Source organism: Cyprinus carpio, chromosome A24 (assembly GCF_018340385.1).
Source record: "Cyprinus carpio isolate SPL01 chromosome A24, ASM1834038v1, whole genome shotgun sequence".
Lineage (NCBI taxonomy): Eukaryota > Metazoa > Chordata > Actinopteri > Cypriniformes > Cyprinidae > Cyprinus > Cyprinus carpio.
This window is the reverse complement of record NC_056595.1, coordinates 6,274,061-6,295,572: the sequence shown is the minus strand read 5'-3', so window position 1 is coordinate 6,295,572 and position 21,512 is coordinate 6,274,061. Positions and strand designations below refer to the sequence as shown.

General features: G+C 38.9%; 1 protein-coding gene across 4 annotated transcripts in view; it reads left to right on the top strand.

The window, feature by feature from the left end:
- Nucleotides 1-21,303, top strand: part of LOC109063613 (zinc finger MYM-type protein 2-like) — a 44,207-nt gene extending 22,904 nt beyond the window's left edge. Inside the window, exons 1-5 of one of the 4 annotated variants that reach the window (XM_042714110.1) lie at nt 8,488-9,749; nt 15,528-15,748; nt 15,860-16,051; nt 19,571-19,729; nt 19,960-21,296. In XM_042714110.1, the coding sequence (XP_042570044.1) occupies nt 8,677-9,749; nt 15,528-15,748; nt 15,860-16,051; nt 19,571-19,729; nt 19,960-19,985 (1,671 nt within the window). In that variant the 5' untranslated portion in view covers nt 8,488-8,676 and the 3' untranslated portion in view covers nt 19,986-21,296. Of the gene's footprint in view, nt 1-8,487; nt 9,750-15,527; nt 15,749-15,856; nt 16,052-19,570; nt 19,730-19,959 lie in introns of those variants that run through there. The other 3 variants (XM_042714111.1, XM_042714107.1, XM_042714112.1) reach the window with 3 other exon arrangements.
- Nucleotides 21,304-21,512: the final 209 nt, after the last annotated feature.

Sequence of the window (21,512 nt, the reverse complement as noted above, 5' to 3'; positions counted from 1 at the left end):
TTACAGAATGTTAAGTGATTTGTGTAGTAAATACACATCTTTTAGAACTGTGCTTTTTTAAGTTGCATATATTGTTGCATACAGTCACTGTGTAAAATAGACCATCCAGTCTACTCATAAAGCACAGATTGTGTGCGTATGTTTAAGTTGTTTGAACATTGTGTCTGTATTTCCACTGAATCTCTACCAAGGTTATATTCTCACATAATACCACCGCGTTCATTTATGTCTGGCTTCAACCTGAATCAAATACTAGAAACTGACAGGCTGGTAAGTTGGATCAGGGTTGGAGCTGAATACTGCTGGACAGTGGCCCTCAAGAGCCAGAGTTCCAGAACGGTGCTTGTGGGTTTTATGTTTAAAATTTTTTTTTTTTTTTCATGCTATGATTTTGAAATGTTTAAAAATGCCTGTCTACCAAGTTGTTTAACAGTTAAAGGTGCCGCAAGAGATTTTAGTCAAGTTTGCATTATTGTCAATTATTCCACATGTACAGTACGTAGATACAGAGAATTGAAATTGCTTTACTCTCAGACCCATGGTGCATACAGATAACACTAACAGTAGAGCCTAAAAATACAGATAGATAAAATCTAAATAAAATCTAAAATTCAACTATACAAATAAGGGCATGTAAAAATGCTGCACAAAGTGACTGGTGCATATCATCGTATGTTAGTGGGAGGGGGGGAATGGAAGGACCTGGGGATGTGGGATGTGGGGGGGGTTCATAGTTTAGTGAAGCCTGGGGCAGAAGAGGGAAGGAAGGGCAAGTTCAAGAGCGAGTTCAGCTTCCTGACAGGCCAGTCTGCTGGTCCTGGCCTGGAGACTCCTCAGTCTCCTCCCTGATGGCAGCAGACTGAAGAAGCTGTGTGATGGGTGTGTGGGATCACCTGCAATGCAGAGGGCTTTGCAAGTGAGATGGGTTCCGTAAATGTCCTGGAGGGAGGGGAGAGACACCAATGATTTCTCAGCAGCTCTCACTATGCGTTGAAGAGTCTTCCGGCAGGACGCCTTGCAGGTGCAAAAACAACACGGTGATGCAGCTAGTCAGGATGCTCTTGATGGTGCCTCTGTAAAAGGTGCACATGATGGGGACCGGTGCTCTAGCTCTTTTCAGTTTGCGGAGGAAGTAGAGACGTTGCTGTGCTTTCTTGGCCAGTGCTGCGGTGTTGTCGGTCCAGGAGAGATCCTCTGTGATGTGCACACCCAGGAACTTGGTGCTGCTCACTCTCTCCACAGTCGCACCGTTGATGGTCAGAGGAGCATGCTGAGTGTGAACTCTCCTGAAGTGAACAACAATCTCCTTTGTCTTCTCCACGTTCAGAGAGAGATTGTTGTCACTGCACCACCCGGCCAGGCGGGTCAACTCGCTCCTGTAGTTTGTCTCATTTCTGTTGCTAATGAGACCCACCAAAGTCGTGTCATCCGCAAACTTAATAAAGAGGTTGGAGTTGTGTGACGGTGTGCAATCGTGGGTCAGCAGAGTGAAGAAGAGGGGGCTCAGCACACATCCTTGGGGGCCCCCGGTGTTCAGTGTGATGGTGCTGGATATGTTGCTACCGACCCGTACTGCCTGAGGTCTTCCAGTCAGAAAGTCCAACAGCCAGTTGCACAGCGAAGCGTTAAGTCCCAGCTGGACCAGTTTGTAAATGAGCTGTTATGAACAGCATAAGTATGATTTTTGTGTTGAATGCTGAACTGAAGTCCGATATGCAACAGGGGTCCATTCTGACGTATGAGTCCTTTTTGTGCTATATGTGTGAGTGCTGAGTGGAGGGCAACAGTTGCGATGGCGTCATCGGTCGAGAGGTTGGACCCGATATGCAAACTGGAAGGGGTCCTACCAGGGGACGGGGGGGAGGGCAAGACTGCATGTGGACGTGCCCCCGTTCTGTGCTGATATGGTGCATGACATGTCGGCAGCCGTTCAAAACCACTTCATGAGGATGGGAGTAAGTGCAACAGGACGGTAGTCATTGAAGCAGGGTGGAGGACGGCTGTAATCTTCTCTCCCAGGATCAGGAAACTCATGTCAGCGGTAATTAACATGATATTCTCCCTGGAATTTATCAGGATCCCAACAGTCCTTGATAAACCGTGTGCTGCCCCCTTGACACATCTGAATATTTGGGTTTTGAACTGTTCTGGAACAGTGGCGCGACAAGAAAAAACAACTTAACCGACTGTTTTGCATCTCGTTGTGCAAACATCCTCTAGCTTAACTCCAAAAAAACAACAACAATTCACAACCAAACAAACACCCTCTCCCACAGAAACAAAAAACACTACAGCGAGAATCAAAGTTACACCTTTCTTTGCGTGACCATTTGGGCGGCGTTATGCAAATCTTCCCACATCGTGACATAGACATGTGGGGGCGTGTTTACTCAAGGCTTTTTAGGAGGGTGTGGACAAGTCTAAACTTTTATTAAGAATCTCTTTGGGTCTGAGACTTCAGTCTTCGCAACTTTAGGGATCTTACAGTATCTATTCACAAACAGCTTGTAACTCCAAAGAGAAAAGAAAACTTAAAATCGCATAATATGACCCCTTTTAAGTAATTATGTTGTCCCTGTCATCCTGAATTATACAATATATGCTCCAAAACATGGCAGTACATGTATGTATGAACAATGCTCTTCCCACTGTTTGGCGTTCAAGTGGAGTGACAAATTAGCAGTGCAAAACCTTTAGGTGTAGCTGTTTATCTTTCTGTGGGACTCTATCTTTGTCACACACACTTTTTTTCTTGGCTTCCTGTCTATCTTTCCCTCCAGTTTGTGTCTTTTCCCGTTTTTTTTTTATTTATTTTTTTTTATTTTTTTTTAGCAATTGATGATTGCCAGTAAGGCCTCCTATTGCAGTCATTTTTGATGGGATGACATCCGATACATAAACAGGCTGACTGTGTGAGAGTGTGTCCACCTGCTGTCCTTTCAGAGCAGACAGCTGTGGTCCTCTTGCAGATGGCTGAAGGTACCGGAGGGGGCGCCATGCTTTGAACCTAATGGAGCTTGAAGCATCAGAACCGACATGACTGGAATGTGGGCCGAGTGCAGCAGCTGCGGCGGTTTCATATGAGCTGAATGTGTGGCAGGTGCAGTGGCATTATTTTGAGCCAAAGTTCACCGACCAGATGACCAGTCATGACCACTATAACAATTCCAAATGCCCAGTCATTACAACAATATTACAAACTTATTTGACCAGATGACCAGTCATGACCGCTATATTCACTACATAGAGAATGGTAATCTATCAGATTGATATGGGAACATGTTTCAGCCAGGAGTGTTTTTCAGAACTAGCTCCCAAGTTTCATTTGCTACAATCAGTTACATATAGGATATGACAGAAATGAGTCAGCCAACTTTACATGTTAAGGCAGGAATACACTATACTCAACTTTTAAAATCTCAACAGATTTTAAAGCGCTAGGCATCAGACACTTACTTATTAAAAAGTAACATATTTTCAACATTTACAGGTGTTTGTCTGTGATTTTATAAGCTATTTTCAACATTTACAGGTGTTAGTCTGTGATTTTATAGCCGTCTGAATCCAGAATGTCAGTGTTTTTCTACCACCACCCGTGCAATTACCTACTGACAAACACCAAGATTGTGTGGTAGGGCAGCACGATTAATCAAAATTAAATCTCAAAGGCGATAAATTCCGATTAGGCAGAAGCTGCGATTGTCATGGATATCTTTCAGTAAAGCACAGTTCTGTGATCATCAGTAAATCACCATCCGAAGTGCCAGAGGGCGCTCTTGCTGTGGTGGAGCAGTGATGAAATATTGTTCTTGTAAATACTTTCCAGCATTTCAGTAAAAAAATATGCATGCAAATTACAGCAAAGCACAACGGTTACTGTACAGCGTTCAGCTGTGGTCAAAAAGGATTTAAACAGTGAATTTTGAATCGATTTCTTCTTGTAAAGTCAGAGATGTGGATTTGGACAGCAATTAAATTACCACACAATAGGGCTGCACAATTAAGTCAAGTAAGTCATTAAAAAACAAACAGCGCTACCTTTGAACAAACCACCTCTACACTATGGTATGCCGTGCCAAAATGTGGTGTTTCCTGGTTTGTCTCACTAGTGAGATTGGCTTCCTGCCTCCCTGTCATTTACAGTCATTGTACTGGGTATCACATGCCAGCTCTGGACTGCCACTTCATCCTCTAAAACACTGCTCATGCTGCATGTTTCTGCTGCAGGGTGTGCGACTGGTGTCTTAAAAACCAACACATCAAGTGGGTCAGGACAAGAAGTGGATGCCAAAGGCCCACACATGCACCAATGGGCATACTGTGCTACATCCTGGTCATTTTTCCCTTCAAGCAAATGTGAAGAATGATACAGTGTCTGTTTGATCCAGGTCAGTGTATCACTGACACTTTCCTTATGACAGAACTAAACTGTGGACAGCTATAGATGCTCCTCTGTTGTCATTGCCTTAGCCGTAGTAGCCATTATATTCACTATAAAGACCAAAAAGATACACTATAATAATACACTTTAAAGAGAACTGAATTGTGTAAATGTGCTTAATTATCATAAAAATTATGTAAAACTGTGGAAAATCATAGAAACCATATATATATAAATATATATATATATATATATATATATATATATATATATATATATATATAGCATTTCTTCATTTCTTTATTAACCTCTTCCACTCTTCCATGATGACATCACAGAGCTGGTGGATGTTAGAGAACTTGCGCTCCTCCACCTTCCGCTTAAGGATGCCCTACACATGCTCAATAGGGTTTAGGTCTGGAGACATGCTTTGCCAGTCCATCACTTTTACCCGGGTCATCTTGGAGGTGTGTTTAGGGTCGTTATTATGTTACTGCCCTGCGGCCCAGTCTCCAAAGGGAGGGGATCATGCTCTGCTTCAGTATGTCACAGTACATGTTGGCATTCATGGTTCCCTCAATGAACTGTATCTCCCCAGTGCCGGCAGCACTCATGCAGCCCCAGACCATGACACTCCCACCACCATGCAAGACTGTAGGCAAGACACACAACGTTATATTCAACATGCCTGACAATGCACCCGTGCCTACATACACTCTTATATAGGTCTGATTCTATTACAGATGTGATTTGACATTGGAAAGAATATATAGTTGTGAGATTTTTATTATTACTATGATCATTTTAACTTTAAGTATTATTCTTTTATTCAATTATTTTTATCATAATAGTTTTATTTTGTAATTTTACTTTTGACATAGTTATACTGAAATGTAGTCCTTGTTTTTGGACATTCTGCTAGGCACAATCTAACCTGAGAGAGTAGACCACTACCACATACAGGTTGTGTTGTTTTATTGACCACTAGAAAGCAGCCTTTGACTATAGCTGGAAATCAGACAATATAGTGATCAGACACTAGCTATTGAGAACTATTACAAATATGAAATTTAATTTACATGAAGATGCAATTTACATCCAAAATGTAATTAATCCACACAGAACTCAACACAAACCTCAAAGTGCAGATGTTTTTTTTTTTTTATAAAATAGAATACCATACAACTGTTTCCAGTTTAGTTTTTATTATTCTCATTTGCTATGAGGAATCATAGCAGTACTGAAGGAGTACAGTATATCTCATTTCCTACTCAGGGAACCAGGGTTACATATGTAACCGAGACGCTATTTTTCAGAGGTTCAGTCATTACAGCAGATGATGCTGTGGGAACCAGAGTTCATTGCCACAGGTAGCCATGGGCTATTTGATGAAACGGGTGGAAATATTTATCTTGTTATTTGTGGTGCATGCCGGGAATCAATAGGGCATTTTGACTCAATCTGGTACCAGCTGATATTGACTGCTGCCTTGCACTGCAGAACCTATCAACCACAGCATTCACAGCATCACTGAAAAGCCCCAGCTGAGAATCATCAGTATCTGTGAGGTTTCGCTACATTTGTCTCTCCATCTCAACCAACCTGCCATGGAGCAGCCAGTCTCATGAGCTGTATGTTTGGTGGCACAAAGTGCCAAATCAAATGCTGTCCCAAACCCCCTGACTTCCTCATTCATATCTCTGAGAAGAGATCAGCCAGGCTCACCTAGTACTGCCATTGTATGCAGCTCTGAACATGACTGCCAGCTTCAGACAATCATCTCACCTGGAGGGAGTTCCTAATGTCAGCTATGATGCAGTGCTGAGTGACCCTGGGCAAGGGAACTTATATTAAATATTAATTATGATTTTGCTTCATTTGAATGACTGAGACCAGTACCTTCACAAACACCTACCTCAGGGGTGTCCAAACTCAGTCCTGAAGGACCACTGTCCTGCAGAGTTTAGCAGCAAAAGGGTGCCAGTGCTTTGCCTGCACTCTGAGGAGTGCCTGGGCTGTGACCATGCCACTGAATGATGCTTGGGCTGTGACCGTGGTGATGAGGGGGGCCTGGGCTGTGGACACTGAAGAGGGCCTGGGTTGTGGGTCTGTGACATGAACCTGGACTCAGGGGACGCCTATTATATAGTAGGGAGGTATGCATATCGAACATATAAATAACTAATTTTTGAAAATTTGCTCATTGTGACTCATTGTGCCAGCACAGGTCACATAAGTAAATATAAAATGTTAATTAGATAGATGTGTAAAGCTTCTGAACTGGTATTGGAATATACTGTTTATTGCTTATCCAGATGATGAGTTGGGGGCGCCCTTTCTCTTTCTATAGGTGCTAAATAAATGGAAGGTTATATTTAGGTTCTTGTGTCTCTTATTCAGTTGTGATTTTTAAAAACTGTGTATAGTAACTTAATGACTGTTGGCTCATATGTGGTTTTAGGTCTTGAGGTTGTGTGTTGTTGTTTTGAGATGGATTGCCGATTCTGTGCACTGCAACCAATGCTGTATGTCATTTTGTTTTGAATTGAAAGGCTCGGCAAGTTCCCATGTTTGTCACCATTCACAAAGCTGGGACAAATGTTAGTCCATGGAATGAGTCATTTACTACGTGTTTTTTAACAGGAGATTGCAATTTACAAAGAAACCTACACCCATGGTAAGAATGACTAAACCAATATACATTCAACACTACCAAACTGAAAAATTCAACATGCTGCATTTAGATTTTTAAATTATCTTAACCACCGTCTTAAAAATTTACCTATGTAACACTTTACTTTGTTACAAATTACAATATAATGTAATATATTATAATGTAATACAAAATCGACACTTAATATGTAAAGAGATCTATGCTATCTTTGTGTCTGAAGGCACAATCACCTTACAAAGCAAAGATATCTGGTATATACTGTATAAGATGGACCTCAACACTTGACACAGATTTCAAGAATGGTAACGATCAACAAATGTGAAAAGTCTAGCACTTTACAGCAAAACACAGCCAGTAACTAACAATAATGACAAAACAACAACAAAGATTTAAATGAAAGCCAATAGTAAAAAAATTAATTAAATAAAAATAAAAAAAACATGAACAATCTTATAACAGTAACCACATGATTTATTCATGCTGCAATACATGCTGGAAACTCACAAACCCTTAACATTTCAGCAAAAAATTGTTCAGTTTAAATTAAATTTCTTTGTTCAGACAGCTATTTTTGACTAGTTGGGAGAACATTTCAGGGAATTCTTCATCTAACTTGGGTTTTTATGTAGTTTCAAGTCATTTACATTTCTTGGTATTTGTGACTCAAAAGGTTCCATAACCTGGAAAATATGTAGTTGCTTTTTTACAATAAAAGTTTTTAATTTCTGTTACAAGACTTTTCGATTACATATATAAGAATGTTTTAAAATAACTCAAGACAAGCATTATAATAAGGTAAAAGTAATGTAATTCACACTTCAACATTGTTTCTTTGGGGGGTGGGGGGACAAGAGTTTGCACAGTCTTGAAAACATGAGGTAGGTTAATAATAATAATAAAAAAAAAACTTTGTAAATAAATAAAATCTAAATATCATGTAAATAATATAATATCTAATATATATATATGGACATTATTTTTATATAAGTGTTGAATATTTCATATATTACTGGGTGAAATTATTAGTAGGCCTAACAGCCTATATTTAAAAACTTAAAATAAGTGTTGAATATTTCTATAATTCTGAAGCTTAATTTTATTTAACAATTATTTGAGTTACTCTTAATCCGGACACTTGGTTCTGTAATAATAATAATAATAACAAAACTTTGTCAGTAGTCTACAGAAGATCAAAAGGGCACCGTTTTAATACGTCGCCTATATGAAATTCAGCACGAGCATTAAAGCCAAGGATAAACAGCTTTTTTTTAAGTTGTATTTATTTTTGCATGCGTATGATAACATATCAGTGATAAAGTATCAGTGTTAGGTTAGCTAAAATCAAATAAAAGGGCATTTACATCAAATTAAAGATATTTCTATCTTACAGCTCGATTCTTTGGATTGATAGATCGCATGCTGCTTGCGCAGTAAACGGTAGGTGGCGGTATGTTTCTGTGGCGCTCAATCCGCTAGTATCTCAAAGAAGAAGAACAAAGAAATCCTGAGAATACTCCTGGCTTCGTGTACAGATCGGCAAGTCGCTTTAAATAATTGTTCATTTGAGCTTTGAGCTTCCTTTCAGTCATGTAGTATGACCCTACGAACGCCTTGAACATTTATGATACAGAAAGAAAGAACAACGGATTTTGTTCCCATGAATATAATGTTTGACCTAAAGTGTGAAAGCTCTCCAGGTGAAGAGGAAGAGACGGAGGGAGGAGAGGCCACTTTAACAGCACAAATATCCAGGAGTGCGAATGTCTCATCAGCGGATTTAGACGAATTGGAGCACAACCGGAACGAATCTAGTACTATAAAGCAAGCATTATGGGCAGTGAACTGTTTTAAAGCCTGGTTGCGTGAAAAACAGCTGACAGTCGACTTTAAAACCGTCGAGAAGTCGGAGCTAAACTCGGTGCTGCTCGAGTTTTATGGCTCTATTCGGACGAGCAAAGGAGAGTTGTACGGCATCAGCAGCTACGTCGCACTTCGAACTGGGTTGAATCGGTTCATGAATGAGCTTCCCCTCAACCGTGCGTGGAATCTAATTGAAGACACCGAATTCAGGTCCGCCAATAATGTTTTCAAAGGCGTCGTTAAGCAGATCCGACGCTCCGGTAGAGACACAACAACACATTACCCCCCTATTTCACCTGAGGACCAGCACCTACTGAAACATTCTCCTGCACTGGACCCTGGCAACCCAAAAGGCTTATTAAATAAGGTCTGGTTTGACATCCAGTTACATTTTGGACTCAGGGGTAAAGAGGGAAACCGACACCTGCAGCCAGACTCGTTTACTCTGAACAGAGACCCAAACGGATTCAAATACTTCACGATGACATTAAACGAGGATACGAAAAACATGCAGGAAAGGGAGAAGAAAAACCGCAGGGCTATGCATGAAGAGCCGGGCAATCCTCTGTGTCCAGTTGCTTCTCTGGAGAAATATCTGAGCAAAATTCCAGCAGACGCAGAAGCGCTGTATCTGCAGCCCAAAAGGAGGTACATGGTCACCGATGAGATGTGGTATACTGCAGTTCCTCTGGGAGTCAATTATCTGGCCCAAATGCTGCCCAAAATATGCAAAGAGGCTGGCACCAGAACGACCTACACTAACCACAGTCTGAGGGTCACTGCAATCCAAAGACTGACTGAATCGAGGCAGACCATGGCGAGATGTGTGCAGAGGTATGTTTAGCATGGAAACAACGCCAAACGTTCAGAATACGAACAGGAGTCATTTCTCGGTTCCAAACACTGTCACTTATTTTTTTATTCGTCAAAAGGTAGTTTCTGGAATAGAATGCTTATGTTTCATAAAACAACACTTAGCCTAGAAAGTCTCACTCTGCAGAGTACGTTTTTTTTGCTTTGTATCAGCTTCTTGAAGATTGGTCTTATTTAGCTAGTTTCACTTAAAGGGCAAAGAAAAACAAAACAAATGAATTTATTCTGTCTGAAAATATACATTATTTGACATTAAAAGGGATATTTCACACAGAAATGAATATTCTGTCTTTTACTCATCTTGTTCTTCTGTGGAACACAAAAGGTGATATTTTGAAACCGCTGTTTGAACAACATTTGGACCTCATTGACTTTCATTGAATGGACCGCAAAATGTTTTTTGTGTTCCACAGAAGAAAGTCATACAGGTATGAAACACTTTTGTCAACTCTCGCAAGACAAATAAGCAACCACAGCTTCAAAAACAAGCACAATATTATTTGATTATTAACCAACATAAACAACATCAACAAACAAAAAGATAAACCCGCACCATAATAAAAAAAAAAAAAACAGTTGGGAGCTGTAACATATTTAAACAGTTGTTTAATTTTTTATTTTACAGTTACTTTACAAAAATCAGCAAACTGCAACAAAGCAGGAGACACACACTATCCACTCACCTCTGATCACCTGTAAGCAGAAAAGGGTTGGAGAGATGGAACAGAGAAAAAGACAAGAGCTTTAAAGGGGAGCTGTAACATATTTATATGTGGGCTTATAAAAATATGGGGTAATAAAATGTATTTGAATTAAATGTATGTACTGTTCGTATTAGTATGGGCTTATTTGTTTTTTTTTTTTATTATAGCCCGTGATGATAATACATTACAAAAACATTGTAAAAAATTATCTTATATTGCTCGGATTACAGCATCATATGTCTATGGCAAGCCGTTTTATCTTAAAATATTCCCAGCTTTACATAATTGCATTTTTCCTAGTTACAATTCAATTAGAAAGCTCTACAATTAAATTCTTACTAGTAACAATTAGGGTTAGGAATCGAAAACTGATTCCGATTGCAGAATCGGATACGTAAGGTCAGGAATCGGATACTTGTTGTCAAATTAAAATTTGATTCCACGTATCGATTCCTATACGCTTTTTTTTTCATCTGTGAGGACCGGACCTAGCGTTCTGCCAGGACCTTACTCGCTAATCTAAGAGCTCCTAAATTTGGCTACATTTGCGATCAGAAGTCAAAAAAGCTATAATATCTTTGATAGCTCAACCCTCTACATTGCCAGTAAATCAATCACATATGTAACTAAATCTTCACACTGGGCGACTAAATGATGTTTAATATTAGCCTATGGCTAATAAATTCTCAGATTTTACTCGCCAGTGTGTGAGTTGGAGGCTGAGTATAAGTTTAGCACAGATATATTTTTTTACTCGCCAAACACTCTGACCGAGCGCTTCAGAGTTTCACTCTCTGTCAAGCGATCTCTGCTGTTTTTCAGTTAATCTCTGAATGGATGTGCAGCGCACCTGTGTTTGTGTATTTGGCATACCGTGAACTCTAGTGTAAAGGCGCACGACTCGCCGTGGCATTCTCTCACTCGTGCAAAGTGAGAGAGAGAGCGAGAGAGTCTTATATAACATGCGGAATTGACACACTACATGTAAACGATATTCTTTGTTGTATCTTTCTGTCAAAATAATGGAGTTACTTTGGAACGACATGCAAAATCTCATTGGCTGGAGCTCACAGTTCGAGTCAGTTCGAGCGAACACACACAACCTGATTAATATTCATGAATCCAGCAGCTTGCTAGTCCTTGGCACATATTATATTGTTCTTATATCGGGCGATATTTGCCATTTTGCAAGCATCGGCCAATAAGTTTTTCTGCTTGGCCGATGTGTTCGAGGCGGAACTTTTATTTTATTTTGACAGCGTGCCTGACTTTTTTGACAGCGCTGAGATGGCAGTGCCTGAGCACACAGTGTTCACATTCTCCCGCTTGTTTACTGTTATCGTAGTAACAGTTCGGATAGAAGTCTAATAATCAGAACGGTTAAACAAAGGAATTAATGTATACAAAAGTATTATAATGATTGCTTTTATATTATTAGTATTAGGCAAACATTATAATACTTTCTTGTTTGCTGTCAGCATTAACCAAATATGCACTTATATAATTTAAACAAATCTTTGAATGGCTAATGAACATTTAATATCACAAACCTTGCAAACTTAGTCAGATCCAGCTGTGAGATCTTGTGAAGTGTGCATTTTTATCCAGCATGATTGTATGTTCTCTTTATGACATTCGGTCCGTGTGAATTGAATGCTTTAAACTTTAAACAGTGTTTACTTCCTTTTTAATTATATTTGTATTAAATATTTTTTTATGAAAAATACTTTATCATCTTAAGTATAAGTATGTTTATTTTACACATTTATTTTTTAATCCGTTGCCAAATGATTTAAAATTTCTTAAGTATTATTATTATTAGGGCTGCACGATTAATCGCATGCATTTGTCATGCGTGTCTCATCAGTAAAGCCGGTTCCGTGATTAGCGGTAAATGTCTGTCACCTGTTTTCAAACGGGATCGAGTTAATACACAGAGCCGTAGTTCACTGACAAGCTACGCAATATTCTGTTCATAATTGAGATTAAACGCATTCGATTATGAACACGATATTGCGTAGCTTGTCAGTGAACTACGGCTCTGTGTATGAACTCCCGGTGCATTTGAAAACAGGTGACGGATATTTACCGCTAATCACGGAACCAGCTTTACTGATGAGACACGCATGACAAATGCATGCGATTAATCGTGCAGCCCTAATTATTATTATTAAATTTATTATTATTATTATCGGCTGCTGGCCCCCCTGCTTTCCAAGATATCTGCATCGGCTGTCAAAAAAAACAATATCGGTAGACCACTAGTCCTAAGTTCAGTTAAAATTACTAATTTGGATTCATAAATGGATACCAAGTTTTAATTCTAATTACTAAACTTCTATTATTAAAGAATATTTGATTTTATATATATATATATATATATCTATATATATATATATATATATATATATTATATATATATATATATATACATATACATATATATACATATTATAATGCTTGACTGACTGATGTTAAGAGTGTACTTCCAGATATTTAAAAAGCTGTGCCATTTTACAAATTTACGTTTGTAAAACGTCACAGCTTTATATATATACAGGTGCTGGTCATATAATTAGAATATCATCAAAAAGTTGATTTATTTCACTAATTCCATTCAAAAAGTGAAACTAGTATATTATATTCATTCATTACACACAGACTGATATATTTCAAATGTTTATTTATTTTAATTTTGATGATTATAACTGACAACTAAGGAAAATCCCAAATACAGTATCTCAGAAAATTGGAATATTACTTAAGACCAATACAAAGAAAGGATCTTTAGAAATCTTGGCCAACTGAAAAGTATGAACATAAAGTATAAGCATGCACAGCACTCAATATTTAGTTGGGGCTCCTTTTGCCTGAATTACTGTAGCAATGTGGCGTGGCATGGAGTCGATAAGTCTGTGCCACTGCTCAGGTGTTATGAGAGCCCAGGTTGCTCTGATAGTGGCCTTCAGCTCTTCTGCATTCTTGGGTCTGGCATATCGCATCTTCCTCTTCACAATACCCCATAGATTTTCTATGGGGTTAAGGTCAGGCGAGTTTGCTGGCCAATTAAGAACAGGGATACCATGGTCCTTAAACCAGGTACTGGTAGCTTTAGCACTGTGTGCAGATGCCAAGTCCTGTTGGAAAATAAAATAAAGTAAAATAAATCTCCATAAAGTTGGTCAGCAGCAGGAAGCATGAAGTGCTCTAAAACTTCCTGGTGTACGGCTGCGTTGACCTTGGACCTCAGAAAACACAGTGGACCAACACCAGCAGATGACATGGCACCCCAAACCATCACTGACTGTGGAAACTTTACACTGAACCTCAAGCAACGTGGATTGTGTGCCTCTCCTCTCTTGCAAAATTTACTTTCATCAGAGAACATAACTTTGGACTACTCAGCAGCAGTCCAGTCCTTTTTGAAGCAAGACGCTTCTGACGCTGTCTGTTGTTCAAGAGTGGCTTGACACAAGGAATGTGACAGCTGAAACCCATGTCTTGCATACGTCTGTGCGTAGAGGTTCTTGAAGCACTGACTCCAGTTGCAGTCTACTCTTTGTGAATCTCCCCCACATTTTTGAATGGGTTTTGTTTCACAAACCTCTCCAGGGTGCGGTTATCCCTATTGCTTACACTTTTCCTTCCCTCCGCCTCTCTATTAATGTGCTTGGACACAGAGCTCTGTGAACAGCCAGCCTCTTTTGCAATGACCTTTTGTGTCTTGCCCTCCTTGTGCAAGGTGTCAATTAGGGATGCACTGGTTGACCGGCCATAAATCGGAACCGGCCGTTTTTTGCTTAAAGTACGCGATTGTACTCCCAAACCTACACACACTACATTTTCGGCCGATTTTTCCAGAAGTGCGCCCGCGTGCACAGACTACATTGTAATCATTCGCTATCATGTCATTTGTGTGGAAGAACTTCGAAATCTATGCGCAGGACACGGCCAGTCGTTCAGCGCTGGAAGTGCAGAGTTACATGTCTGAGGCACAGATAGCACGAAGCGAACAGCCTACTGCACAAAATAAGAGCCCCTTTCTTGCGCTCAATGAAGCTGCGCGAGCGTACTGTACCTGTCCGCACCCGGCACAAGCGCAGACAGTGAAGGGATGTTCAGCTCAACTTCTCGTGTGTTGGATGAGAAACGTCAAGGACAGACTGAAATTCTGCAGGAAGTACAAGGATTGGACAGCAGAAGACAGGTGCAAAGTTATTTTCTCTGATGAAGCTCCCTTCCAACTGTTTGGGACATCTAGAAAATTGATTGTTCGGAGAAGAAAAGGTGAATGCTATCATGAGTCCTGTGTTGTGCCAACAGTGAAGCATTCAGAGACCAGTGTGGAGTTGCTTTTCAACCAAGGGAGTGGGTTCTCTCATAATAAAAACAAAAAAAGAAATAAAGAAATAAATAAAAACATCAAAACGTCCTGCAGGAGGGACTTCTTCCAATGATCCATGAGCAGTTTGGAGATGATCCGTGCATTTTCCAGAATGATGGAGCACCATGTCACAAAGCAAGAGTTATAAAGAAGTGGCTCGAAGATTATTACATTGAAATTTTGGATCCGTGGCCAGGCAACTCCCCGGATCTCAATCCCATAGAGAACCTGTGGTCAGTCCTCAAAAGGTGAGTGGACAAGCAGAAGCCCACAAACTGTGATCAACTCTGAGAACTAATAAGTCAAGAATGGATCACCATCAGTCGGGATTTTGCCCAGAAGCTAATAACCAGCATGCCGGAGCGAATTGCAGATGTTATGAAGAACAAGGGTCAACGCTGTAAATATTGACACTTTTTTTTTTGCCAATAAAAGCCTTTAAAACTTATGATATGCTTGTGATTGTTTTTAGTATGCCATACAAATGTGGAAAAATCTACAAATACTGAAGCAGCAAACTTTGCAAAACACAAAATTTATGTCACTGCCAAAACCTTTGGCCATGACTGTAGTAATTAAACAAGTTGTTTAATTATATATCATTAATATAATAAATATAAAAAGTTAAATTATTATATTGTTCTCTTGCAGTGTTCCAGTTGAGATACACACTCAGTGGCAGCAGCAGGAATCCGCTCCATACTCCCCCAGCAGTGAACTTGACTCCAGCTCTGCCAGACAGGAGAGTCCCGTGACCAGCCACAGTTGGGTGAAACAGGAACCAGAGACTGAATTCATTCAATTGGAAAATATGAACTCTAAGGCCACTGCTGATGCTGAGAAGGACAACACTCTGGACAGTGCTGTCACTAGTATGATATTTTTCATTTCCTGAGAATCATTAGGTTGAGGAGAGCTCATTAGGATCATCATATTTCAATGATGGGACATAGATTGAGGGAAGTATTTATTTTTCTCAGCAGCGGTACCTTCGATGGAGGGTTTACCCAGCAGTGTTATGCTGACCATCACCAAACTTCAGTGCCTACTGGAGAGCAAACAGGAGAGGATTGAAGCTCTGGAGAGACAGGTGCAGGACCTACAGGAGGATCGCAAGTTCCTCCGCTCACAGATCATGAACCTCACTGGCGCTCGCTTGGTTTCAGTGCCTGAAGGTGAAAAAAAAAAAAAAAAAACTCCTTGCAAACTGTATTATATTGAATTTTAGAATTACCTTTTGCATTATTTTTTTTTTTTATTATATTGTGTGTCAGGACAAAATTTTTTCACATTTCATGATATGCGGGTTTTTTAATATTCAAAATGTTGATATAATGTTTTCATTATGAAAACAAAACCAGATCAAATTGCAGTGTTTGTGGAGTATTTTATTTAGGGTTTAATGTATAATCTTTACAATTAATAGAAGTGTTGCAGAAGTGTAGTGAAAATAAATTGTTTATTGAGCCAAAGGACAACCAGGCCACAATTAAGTCTGGACCAGAATATTTGATTATTCGAATATTCGTTCAGTGGGTTGGCATTCGATTATCAACTTTGAGATTAGAATATTTTTTTTATTTTATTTTTTTGAACACCTGACATCCCCCACGAAACGGTTCTCATTCGCTTGAATATGAATCGCCCATGAGTGAACGTCATAATTCAGTTCATCTGGAAGAGAAGACAAAAATCCCAAAGACCTCAGCTGCGTGGGAGCACTTTAAATTGAGTGACAAGACAAATGCAGTGTGCCAAATATGCGATTTGAAAATGGCCTACCACAACAGCACATCAAGTTTGAAAAATCACCTGAGTTCTGTAAGTAGTACGCCTATAGTATATTGTTGGTGTAAAAAAACGACCTGCTTTTATCTGCCATGTTAATCAGTAATTTTACACATGATAAAAACGTGCACTTAATTTGCTTGGAAAATACTTGCGAATACGGCAGTCATAAAAAACGTACAGTAAAGCAAACTCATCTTCCTCGCACACACAGCATGAAAAGAGTGTAGGTAGACTAAGTGGGTAGCTTCACTAGCCTGCAACCTTATTGTTATTTATTTGAAAGTTTGACTTTGTAAAGAAATAATTTGTTTATTGAAATGTGTGCTGTCTAACCAGCCTAACGTTACATTGTTCTATTTAGCCTATCACAGTTTGTTAAATTCTATATAAGGGAATTAATTTTATTTTATTTAAACTGTTAATTAAAATGTGTGATGCTGTTATTGAAAGTATGCTACTGTGTTCTTTATTTATCTTCCGATTTTACTGCAGGTGACTGCCAAAATCTGTCTTCTTATGATGCACTTAGGGCTTTACGGTTACTCCAGAGCACTCGTAGATCTACGATGATTTTCAAGTGCTACTTAAGTTACGATGCTTTTGGGAAACAGTCGAGTCGTTGATTACTACCGAAGCTTGGAAGCTCAAAAAATGGTATTTGGACCAGCCCTAGCCACAATATAGTTAGTGAAACATTTTATATATGTTTAACTGCTTTAGTTCCAGAACTAAGTGTACAGTACTAAAGTACTGGGACGATTTTGCATGAACTGTTTCCCAGTACCATTTAAAGGGTTGCATTTGCACCGAGAGTGTGTACTAGAATGTGTTGTAAGCCGGTCGACAGCGATGTCATTTGTGTGCGACTTTCAACAATGTTAACAAAGAACAACAACGTTAACAACAGGAGGATGGAGGACGCTGTGATCCTTGTTGTTACTCATGGGTTTCACAATAATGGACATGGAATGTCGACGTGTAAGTAAAGCGATTGAAAGAACGGAAAGGAGGACTAAGAATCTCCAACGATAACTGGCAGTGCTACATTTGCTACAAGTGCCTGCACTTCAGCGTCTGTATATTTATGGCTGTTCGTCATACTTGCGAAATAGGTTGACACAATGTTTACAGTATGTTACACGGCGTTTTAAATAATGGTGGGTGAGGGCGTTTTCGAACACGTTTGGCCAATCAATGCATACATACGTCACTGGTAGTACCAGTTGTGCTGGTTAGACCCTGCTCCGGAGTAGGAGCTAATTTGGTTCTCGAAAAAGGCAGTCCGGTACTAAAATTGCTCCATGTTCCTGCGGTGCGAAAATGCCCAAAAGTGGGTAGTTCCACAATTAGCTATGGTACTATGAAAAGGTTCCTATAGTGCGAAAGGCCCTAATATGTCGTGGCCATGAGATATTAATTTGTGGGAACGTCATATAATGTTGTGGCCACGAGATCATTTTGTCGAGGTAACGGCATCCTTATGTTGTGGCCATGAGATGCTATGTTGAGGGAACAACATATTTTGCTTGTGGCCATGAGTTTTATGCGTAAAAAATCTGCATGACCATAGCATCCCAGGATTATCAAAGATGGATAAAACATTTTTATTAACATTAAACATTTAATTTAATATTTGTTATTATTATTATTATTACATTAACTTATTAGAGCTATATTTTTATGTTTATAGTTATATATGCTTTTTTCCCCTTTCAATTTGTGTATCACTTTACCTAGTTAACATTTTGTATAATTATGCTACCATTTGCTAGCCTACCATAGCCTATATTTAGCAAATAAACGCCTGACAATTATGCCAATAAAGTTTTGACTTTATAATTGTATTTATGCCCATGTGTGATGATAAATGAGCATGTTCTGTTTTTGTTTACAAATTAAACTATGTGAATGATTAATTCCTCAACAAAACACTATAGTATTTATAATAACAGTCTATTAATTAGCTGAAATAAAATGAAATGTATGTTAAATTTAAACTCCATTCCAGCAAAAATTCCAGTCAGCACAATCAAAGCTTTATTGGCATGTCGAGCATTTACAGTAGGCTATTATTTACAAAAGTATTCAGAACGTTTAGTAAAGAGATCAAAATGAAGGGAAAAATTAATATAAACGAATATAAAAAATATAACCAATAATAATAATATACAAATATTACGGGAAAAAGAAGATCAGTTAATACACTTACAAGCTGTAGGATGAATTTTTATTATAATTATTATTATTTTATGTTCTGCACTTTATGTAACATTTATTCATGATAAATTTCATTTGAATGCTGACTATAGCACATAATACAGTCCGGTAGCCAAGGCCTTCTGATAATCCCAGGTTGCTATGGTCATGCAGGTTTATGCATTAAACTCGTGCCCACAAGAAAAATAAGTCATTTGCTCAACATAAGAAGTCGTGACCACGAGAAATGGATGTCGTTCCCAGAAATTAATATCTCGTGGCCTCAACATATTATCACATTCCCACAAAACTAATTGAACCAACCATGTCACCTCCTTATAAAACACTTAAACTATGCACACTTTATTAGCAGTGAGCAGTGAATGCACTTACAAAAGACAAGGTTTATTATATGGACAGTATATTGATTTGACAGTATATTGTTTTGATGGACAGTATATTGACAGTATATTGTATTGATGGACAGTATATTGTTTATTATGGACAGTATATTGATAATGTTATGAAAATGCATATTAAGTTTTCTAAAGAGTAGTTCTGTTAATATTGGAATCACTATTTTCAATTCATGTTTATGAATTGTGAGCTGAAATGAATGAATTAATTTTGCAGTTTGTGTTCTAATTCCTGTTACACTGGTGCTTTGCTCATTTGCTCTTTTTTACTACTTTTCTCGGTTGCTGCAGCTAGCACATCAGTGTTGTCTGAGTCCAGGTCACGGAGGAGGCGACGTAAGCGCTCGTCCAGCTCATATGTCAGTGATGATAGCATCACTGATGAATCTTCATCTGAAGAGTCCAGCAGAATCAGAAAAAAGAGATGCCACAAGAAGAAAGCGAAGAGAGGTACACAACAAACACAGCATTTTTACATCAACAGTTATATGGATTGTTCATAGATTTGCCTTGGCTGTAGAAGATCCCTTGTAAAAAGTATACTTTAGCATACTTTTAAAAATAATATTATTTAACAAATCAAAATAAGTGTGCTGCTTTAAAGCATTTATTTCAAATGTACTTTAAAGTAAAACTTTAAATTTTACATCAGATTGACTTTGATTTCAATTTCTTTCCAACAGGGTGTGTTCCCCATTCTGACTAGGTTGTGATCAGCCTTTATCAAAAAGAAGAGCATAAGTAGGACTTTCTGCCCAAGTGCGTCAATAAGGTTTATAGGGCCCAGGAGAGTTTTTGAAGAAAAAGCCTCCATATGCCCAGGATGACAGTAGACTGTGCCATGAAGGACCTTATTTGGGCCCTGCATATTATGGCCTGGGACAGTGCTCCTGGCTGAACCTTCCCTGACAACGTCTCCAACACGGCCCTCATCGCAGAACTGCACCAGATTGCTAACAAATCTGTTCGGGTCTGATCAGGACTTGTGAGGAATCATACATCCACTACGCCCAGCAGTGTGTCCTCTCTCCAGAGCAGAGCAGTTCAGGTTGTAATTCAGTATCCCAGAAAAGACATACTGTAACATCTGAGCCTTGCTTAAGTGGGTTTTTGATTTCTGAGTACATATGAGTGAGGTCATCTTGTTGCATTTAACAGTTTGCCAAATGTAAATGAACATTCTTGTACTGATGTAAACAATGATTTTCATTTAAAAACTGCTATTGAAGACCATTAATAAAACCTAGGTTGGCCTACCATTTGAAATCACAACTGAACAGTTCTTTTATGCTGATGAAGCCCTCTATAAAGAATGGAGCAGATGAGAGCTTCTGGAGACCTGCTGCTTAGCACTGCTTAACAAACAAGAGCATTCTCCATGACTGGACACCAGAGGTCGCTCTGATACCATTGTTGAGTGTAAAAGAGAGGCGTTGAAGGAAATAAAATGAGTGACACTGAAACATGGTGGTGTTATGCATATGATGTATCTCTTTATGCTCACAAATATTATTAAATGAGTTACTGAGCATTATGTCTGTTAGAATTTTAAGTGGTTTGTGTAGTAAATGCACAGATCTTTTAGAACTGTGCTTTTTTAAGTTGCTTCAACTTGAATCAAATACTAGAAACTGACAGGCTGGTAAGTTGGTTCAGGGTTGGAGCTGAACTCTGCTGGACAGTGGCCCTCAAGAGCCAGAGTTCCAGAACACTGCTGGGTTTTATGTTTAAAATGTTTGTTTTCATGCTATGATTTTGAATTTTTTTAAAATGCCGGTCTGACAAGTTGTTTAACAGTTAAATGTGCTGCAAGAGATTTTAGCAATTTTAGTATCTCAATGCACAAACTCTTGAAAACCTGTATAGGCCTATATGTCAGTTCACTACACACTGACAGCGCCCTTGAAGTTCAGGATATCCTATTCATTATGAAAGAATCCATTAAAAACAATTAAAAGGTTCTTTTATATGGCTTTAAAGGGGTCATATGATGTTGATAAAAAGAACATTATTTTGTGTATTTGGTGTAATGAAATGTTTATGCAGTTTAAGGTACTAAAAAATACACTATTTTCCCCATACTGTACATTATTGTTTCTCTTCTATGCCCCGCCTTTCTGAAATGCGTTCACAGAAGCAGACATAAAATCATGTCTGCATTTGTGATCGGAGAAACGACAAACAACAAGCGCTACTCTACACTGCTCAAAACTCGCATTTGAATCATCAGTGG